The sequence below is a fragment of the Suncus etruscus genome, chromosome 14 (genome assembly GCF_024139225.1).
Source record: "Suncus etruscus isolate mSunEtr1 chromosome 14, mSunEtr1.pri.cur, whole genome shotgun sequence".
Classification (NCBI taxonomy): domain Eukaryota; kingdom Metazoa; phylum Chordata; class Mammalia; order Eulipotyphla; family Soricidae; genus Suncus; species Suncus etruscus.
The window spans coordinates 93,262,586-93,270,535 of NC_064861.1; the positions used below are offsets into that span (position 1 = coordinate 93,262,586).

General features: G+C 57.5%; 1 protein-coding gene across 2 annotated transcripts; it reads left to right on the forward strand.

The window, feature by feature from the left end:
• Nucleotides 1–806: 806 nt before the first annotated feature.
• Nucleotides 807–7,200, forward strand: SPIB (Spi-B transcription factor). 2 transcript variants are annotated; one of them, XM_049787097.1, is made up of 6 exons: nt 807–829; nt 1,335–1,362; nt 3,839–3,911; nt 4,180–4,397; nt 4,911–5,040; nt 6,902–7,200. In XM_049787097.1, exons 1-6 carry the CDS (start codon nt 807–809, stop codon nt 7,198–7,200), a joined length of 771 nt encoding a protein of 256 aa, XP_049643054.1. The 2 variants fall into 2 exon arrangements, with proteins under 2 accessions (XP_049643054.1, XP_049643055.1); XM_049787098.1 differs by lacking the exons at nt 807–829; nt 1,335–1,362 and having other exon boundaries at nt 3,846–3,911; nt 4,180–4,396; nt 4,924–5,040.
• Nucleotides 7,201–7,950: the final 750 nt, after the last annotated feature.

Sequence of the window (7,950 nt, forward strand, 5' to 3'; positions counted from 1 at the left end):
CCTCTGGTGCCCTGTCTGCCTCAGTTTCCCTTCTGACGCCCATCTGCCTTAGTTTTCCTTCTGACACCATGCCTGCTACAGTTTCCTCTCTGACACCTATCTTTCTCAGTTTACCCTCTAGCGTCTGCCTCGGTTTCCCCTCTGGTACCCTGCCTGCCTCACTGTCCCCTCTGCTGCTCAACTGTTCAGTTTCCCCACACCCTTTTTCCTCTCCTGTGCATCCTGCCTCAGTTTCCCCGCTGCTACCTGGCCTGCCTCAGTCTCCCCCAGGGGTCCTGCACGGCCCAAGGCACCATCATCCAGCCCTGTCCCAGGTGCCCCTTTGTTTCCTGCAGGTCGGGGCTTCCCCGACACAATATGCCCCTCCCCCAGGACCAAGGGGACCCCCATCTGTGTCACGCCCACGATATTTCCACCGGGGTCCTCAGGCTTCGGGACCAAATCTCAGGGACCCCATGTCTGGGTGCAGTTCCCCCCTGGCCCTGAGGGCTCCTGTCACCGCCCAAAGCACCCCTAAACCTGTTTTCTTGGTGCCTAGTCCTTCCAGTAGGGCTCTCCCACCTCCTCCAGTGTCAGCCCCCCACCCTCCAACCATGGGGATCCCCAAATCCAGATGGCCCCCAGGCCTGCCCTGCCCACCATGTGACAAGGCTTGTGCAATCAGCCCAGCCCCCTGCCCTGGCCCCCTCCCGGAGGGGATTTTCGGGGAGGGCTGAGCCAGCTGCCAGCACCCCTGACCCCCCCCAGGGGCTGGGCCAAGTATAAATAGGGCCGGAGGCTGTGGCGCGGCCAGCCCAGCCGCCACCATGCTCGCCCTGGAGACGGCACAGTAAGTGGGTGCCCTGGGCCTGGCCCCCCGGAAGCCCCCTCTGCCCCCACAGTCCCCAACTGATCATCCCTTCCCTCTCTGGCACTCGTCTGTCCAGCTGTGTCCCCCATCTTGCCTCCCCCGTCGCTGCTGTCCCATGGGGGTCCCTCCTGTCTTTCCTCGCTGTTTGTCCATCTGTCCTGAATCTTCCCAGGCCCCCTCTTCTGCCTCTGGGTGACCCCCATTTCCCTGCCACCCCCTGGGTGTCTGCCCCAACATCCTCCCTCCCTCCCTCTGGGACTTTCTTCACTTTCCCTGCAACCCCAGCCTATGCAAATCCCTGGGGGAGGGGGGCCATTTGCCTGGCCCCTGGCCCCCACTTCCTGTGCTCTGCGGTGGGGCAGCTCCCACAGACACCCCAGCAGATGCGCTGTGGGGGTCACAGCTGCAGTGCGCCCACCAGCTCCCTTCGGACACTGGCCAAAGCACCAGTGACAGTTATGTCCCTGTGTCTGTCCCCCACCAGGCTCGACGCCCCCTACTTCAGCTGCCTGGTGAGTGCGGGTTCTGGGGGCCAGGGAGGGCTGGGGAGGTTCCCTCTGAGCCCCCTTGCATTCTGTGCCTCAGTTTCCCCTGCAGCACTCTCCATCACAAAAGGGTGATAGGGAGGAACCTGGGGCTTTTGGAGAGTGGAGAGGTCTTTGTGCTTTGGGGCGTTGGGGTTCACCCTATGATTTCCAAACCTTCCATCTTTCATTCCCAGCTTTGCCACTTCAAAAACGGCCCAGGGTAATAGCTCATATGCAGAGAATGGTCCCCAAGTTCCCCTCTGGATCCCAAGAACCCCACAACCCAGCCCCAATAAATAATGCCTTGGGGCCAGTGAGGAGGGCATTTGCTTTACACACAAATGACCGGACTTGGGTTCCATCTCCAGCTCCCCAAGCCTGCAGAAGTGACTTCTGTGTGCAGAGCCAGGAGTAACCCCTTATCACCATCGGGTGCGGCCCAAAAACCAAAAAGAGAAAAAAGAAAAGAAAGAAAGCCTCACTCGTGAACTTGGAAGAGACCTAAGTGGGTTTTTTTTTGTTTGTTTGTTTGTTTTTTGAGGGGTTCCACATGCCCAGCAGTGCTCAGGTCTGCTCTCAGAAATCCCTGCCGGCAGAACTGAGGGGAATTGCCGGGGATCGAACCCTCCCCACAGTACTATCTTTCTGGCCCCCGAGGGAACTTTTCTTTTTTGAAAAAGAAAATGGGTGCCATCACTCATTTCCCCGGGCCTGAACGTTCTGTCCTATAAAGTGGGTCTTAAGCGGCCCGCCTGCTCGCTTTGGGGTTTTCCTCAACGTGAATGATGCCAGGAGTGTCAGGTTGGCATGTTTGTTCCTCTGGGCAGTTTCCTGCCCCCCCCCCGTGACCCCCATCCTGAAGGTCGGCCCTCAGTTCCGGGCTGCTTCCCGCTAGAACTACAAATAAAGCTGCCTCTGACTTCTACAACAAACATTTTCAGGGGCTGGAGCGATAGTGCAGCGGTAGGGCGTTTGCCTTGCATGCAGCTGACCCAGGGCAGACCTGGGTTCGATCTCTGGCATCCCATATGGTCCCTGAGTCTGCCAGAATCGATGTCTTGAGAGCAGAACCAGGATTGACCCCTGAGCGTGACCAGGTGTTGCCCCCTCCTCCCAAAAAACCCAACAAACATTTTCAGCTGGGGGGGGGGGGTCACACCGGAGAGTTGGCTGGGAGATTCAGAGTAGGGCCGCAGGACTGACTCAGTTGCAAAGTAGCAGGGTCTCAGGGCAAAGGGTGCTCAGGAGGCTGATGTGGGGACCCCCTTTTTTTTTTTTTTTTTTTTTTATTTTTGGGCCACACCCGGCGGTGCTCATGGGTTACTCCTGGCTGTCTGCTCAGAAATAGCTCCTGGCAGGCACGGGGGGACCATATGGGATTCGAACCAACCACCTTTGGTCCTGGATCGGCTGCTTGCAAGGCAAACGCCGCTGTGCTATCTCTCCGGGCCCGTGGGGACCCCTTGAACAGAACTTCCTCCCTCCCCACTGTGGGCAGGGCTGGGCACTGTGCCTCCCCCCACTGTGTCCCCCGTCTGCCCCTCCTGCCCTGTGTCCCTGAGTTTCTGGCTCTCCCAGAAGCTGATTCAGAAATCAGCTAAAACTGTTTCCACCTCCCCATGTCAAATTTGGCAGATTTCTTTTGTTTTGGTTTTGGGGCCACACCCTGTGGTGCTCAGAGGTTCCTCCTGGTTCTGTTCTGTGCTCAGAAGTCGCTCCTGAGTGCCAGAGAGATAACACAGCGGTAGGGCATTTGCTTTGCACGTAGCCAACCCAGGATAGACGGCAGTTCGAATCCTGGCATCTCATATAGTCCTCCAAGCCTGCCAGGAGCAATTTCTAAGAGCAGAGCTAGGAGTAACCCCTGAGCGCTGCCAGGTGTGACCCAAACACGAAACAAACAAATTAAAAAACCCAAAACCTGCTTCTGGCAGGCTCAGGGGACCCAATGTGATGCCGGGGATTGAACCCCGGTCGGCCACGTACAAGGCAAACACCCTCCTCGCTGTGCTATGGCTTCTGCCCCAAATATCTGCACCAGCCTGCCTTCTCTTCTCTTTGGTTTGTTTTGGGGGGGGCACACCCAGCAATGCTCAGTGCTTACTCAGGGATCATTCCTGGTGGGGCTCAGGAGCCCCTATGGCAGGATCGAATCCTGGCTGGTGGTCCAAGTACTTTCTCGGCTGTCCTAACTTTCCAGCCCCTCTGCCTATCTCAGGGCTTCTCCCTACCTCAAGTTCTCTCTGTCTCTGTCTCTGTCTCTGTCTCTGTCTCTGTGTCTCTCTCTCTCTCTCTCTCTCTCTCTCTGTCTCTCTCTCTGTCTCTCTCTCTCTGTCACGCTCTCTATTTCTCTCTCTGACACCCCCTCTGCCCTTGTCTCAGAGTCTCCCTGCTGGCTCCAAGGTGAGGGGGTCCCCCCAACCTGGAATGACCCCCCACCCCAATGCTCCTCTACCCCCAGTACCCAGATGGCGTCTTCTATGATCTGGACAGCTGCAAATATCCTGGATACCTGGACTCAGAGGATGCTTCAGGTGAAAGATCTTGGCCCTACACCTGGATCTGGGGGGAGAGGGTTCGGGGCACAAGCTGGGGAGCTGAAACTCAGGGCTAAAGGGAGCCCAGGCCTCCTGCCTCTCTCCCTGCTCCAGAGCCCTTTCCCACTCGCCCATGCAAATGTTGAGGCTGGAGATTTGCACGCCCCACAAAGGCCCTTCTGTGTCCCATGCGACCGAACCCCCCCTGGATGCCCGACTCAGCACCCCTGACCCTGTTCCTGTCCCCCCCCCCCCCGCCTCCCAGACTCCTCATGGGGTTGGACCGAGGCCCCACCTGCCACCACCGCCGCCTACGAAGCCTTCGACCCAGCCGGGGCCACCTTTGGTCACACCCAGGGCGTCCAGCTGTGCTACGGACCCACAGCCTACAGCCCGAGCGGGAACCTCGACATGGCCCCCAGCCTGGAGTCTGCGGGAGGGCCTGTGTTCCCAGGGTACCCCTCCGAGGACTTCCCCATCCAGGTGAGGGGCAAAAAATGACCCCCAGTCTTAATAATAGAGGCTTTTCTGGTGCAGAGCAATTGGCGTTGGCCTTGCACACGGCTGACTCGGGTTTAATCTCCGGCATCCCATAGGGCCTCCCCAGGAATAATTCAGGAATAATTCCTGAATGCAGAGCCAGGAGTAAGCCCTGAGCACTGACTGCTGGATGTGGCCCTCACTGCTCCCTCTGGTGATGGGGACACCAAGAGTGAGGTTCAGGGTTTGAAGCCGGCTCTATATTCTGGGGTCACTGCTGGCAATGTTCAGGGCCATGTGGGAGTAGAGTCCGGGGCTCCCCCATGCAGAGCTGGCCTGGGATCCCCTGGCAGAATTTATCTGGTGTCACAGAGATTCCTGTCACTCATCAGAAAGGGGTGCAGCCGGGTCCCATACTGGGTGGACAAGTGAACCAAGACCACCCAGGGACCCATGGGACCCCAGGCAGAGGCAGCCAAGGTGGGGACCCCAGAGCCATCTCCTCTCACCTCACAGACCCTGGGCCCCCCACCTTACATCCCCTACGAGGCGGAGATCTTGCTGGAAGGTCCAGCGCTGGAGGTTTCGGACAGCGAGACGGACGAGGCTCTCGGAGCCGGGCCCGAAGGAAGGGGATCAGAGGCAGGTACGTGGGGCAGGCGTGGTGCAGGAGGGACTCCGGGAACCCCAGTTGTTCAAGAGCCTCACTATGACACCCCACTCCCACCCCAGGACTCAGGGAAGCTCTGTCGCCACCTGGTGGCTGTGTGACCCCAAGGAAATGACTCCACTTCTCTGGGCTTTGCTTTCCTTTCCTGCCTGTGGGGAGGAGGGATGGAAGAGGAAGGAAAATCAGGCAGCTTTGTGACCAATTCCAAACTGGTGTTCACTTACCCGGTGGGTGGTTTGGGAGAGAGGGGAATCAAACTTCCCCCCAATTAATGACGCTATTAAGATAAGGTCTGCAGGCTCCCCAAGAAATTTGCTGCAGACACACCTTCAAATGTGCAAGGTGGAAGCCTGCTTTCTGTTTTTATTTTATTTTATTTTAGATTTTTGGGCCACACCCAGCAAGCAGCACTCCGGGGTTATTCCTGGAGGGACTCAGGAAACCCTATGGGAGGCCGGGGATCGAATCTAGGTTGACTGCTTGCAAGGCAAAGGTCCTCCCTGCTGAGCTATCATTCCGGCCCAAACATTATGGGGTTCAAATACTCAGCAGTGAGGGCACCCCAGTTCATACCAGGCAGGCAGGCGCGCACACACACACAGACACTCTCTCTCTCGCTTTTTCTCCCTCTCCCTCTCTCTCCCTCCCTCTCCCTCTCTCTCCCTCTCTCTCCCCCTCTCTCCCCCTCTCTCTCCCCCTCTCCCTCTTTCTCCGCCCCCCCCCCCCTCTCTGCCTCTCTTTCCAGTTTCCTTTCTAGCTGAACAGGCCAGCTCAGAGTGGTTGAGTCCCTACCCCAAAGTCACACAGCTTCCAGGGGTGAAGTGGGGTGGGCCAGGAGATTGGAGTTTTTATTCTTTTTCTCTTTTCTTTTTTTTTTTTTTTTTTGGTTTTTTGGGCCACACCCATTTGACGCTCAGGGGTTACTCCTGGCTATGTGCTCAGAAATCGCCCCTGGCTTGGGGGGACCATATGAGACGACGAAGCCCATTCCTTGGCTAGCGCTTGCAAGGCAAACACTTTACCTCTAGCGCCACTTTCCCGGGCCCCTGGAGTTTTTATTCTAATGGTCTGAAGTGCATATGCTCTCTGGCTCTGTGGGGTGCTTGCCTGGAGGAGAGACTCAGAAGTGACTCTGCACACACACCCCTTCCAGGATCCTGGCCAGCCCTTGGTGCTGAGAAGCTGGAGAAACAAGGCGCAGGACTCCCCATTCTTGGTGCCTTCCCCATAGACCACTGTTCTTCCTTCCAGGCTGCAAGGCCTAGAATAGTGTGACTGTGTGGGTTGGGAGTTTCTGTTCTGCCCCCACATGGGAATAGCCTCTGAATTAAATAAACCCTTATGGGGGACAGAGCTTTGGACTAAATAACAGGGTCGGGGGCTGGAGCCATAGCACAACATGAGGGGGAGGGCTTTTGCTTTGCATAACCCAAGTTCGATTCCAGCATCCCATATGGTCCCCAAGCACTGCTAGAAATGTCTCCTGAACACAAAGTAAACTTTGTGCATCGCAGAGTGTGCCCTTGTCCCTCCTCCTCCAAAAAATAAAAAAACTAGAGCTAGAGCAATAGCACAGCTTGCCTTGCACACAATGCCCCGAGTTCAATCCCTGGCATCCTCCAGGAGTGACCCCTGAATGCAGAGCCAGGAGTGACCCCTGAGCATCTCCGACCGAGGCCCCCAAACCAAAATCGAGTATCCCCCGAGACTACCCCTTCTCCGTGGGGTAGGAACTCCCGCATACCGAGGAGCAGACAAGGAATCCCTGGCCACCCCTTGTGCCAAGTGCCCCTGGGCCTGGGTCCCTCCCTTACGCACCTCTGCCCATCCTCCCCAGGTGCCCGCAAGAAGCTGCGGCTGTACCAGTTCCTGCTAGGGCTGCTGACACGCGGGGACATGCGTGAGTGCGTGTGGTGGGTCGAGCCTGGCGCCGGCGTCTTCCAGTTCTCGTCCAAGCACAAGGAGCAGCTGGCACGCCGCTGGGGCCAGCAGAAGGGCAACCGCAAGCGCATGACCTACCAGAAGCTGGCACGAGCCCTGCGCAACTATGCCAAGACGGGCGAGATCCGCAAGGTGAAGCGCAAACTCACCTACCAGTTCGACTTGGCACTGCTGCCCACCATGCGCCGGGCCTGAGCCCCACCGGACCAGGACCGGGCCAGAACCAAGTTGGGACCCAAGGAGGGGCTGCATTCCAGCTTGCCCCGTCCAGCCAGCCTGGGCGCTTGGCAGGGCCTGGAGCCTGTCTGGGGTCCCCAAGACCCAAATGGCATTGGGGTGTGTGTGTGTGTGTGTGTGTGTGTGTGTGTGTGTGTGTGTGTGTGTATGTGTGTGTGTGCGTGATAGCAGGGTAGTTTCCAGAATTCTCACCTACCCGGTTCCCCTCTTGTCCTCAGGCTCATCTGGGAGGATGGGGAGACCACCACAGAGCATCAAATCAGGAAAAGGGGGGAGCACTGTCAGCCAGCCTGAGCCCTGTTTCTAGGGGTCTCTCTGCAACTTCCTTGTTTGTCCAGGAGTGCTTTCCTGTCCAGCCTGGGATCTCATCTGTTGGGGGTCCCCTGAGAGTTCTTTGCACCCTGTGACTTGCCCCTCTTGTTGTACATTCAAGTTTTTTGTCTTTTATTTGGGGGGACCACACCCTGCAGTGCTCAGGGGTTCCTCCTGGCTCTGCGCTCAGAAATTGCTCCTGGTAGTTTTGGGGGACCATATGGCATGCCAGGAACCAAACCCAAGTCTGTCCTGGGTCAGCTGCGTGCAAGGTAAACTCCCTACCGCTGTGCTATCATTCCTTTTTCGGTCTTTTATTTGGGAGGCGGGTTACTCAGGGGTTACTCCTGGCTCTGCGCTCAGGGATCATGCTTGGCGGTGCTTGGGGGACCATAT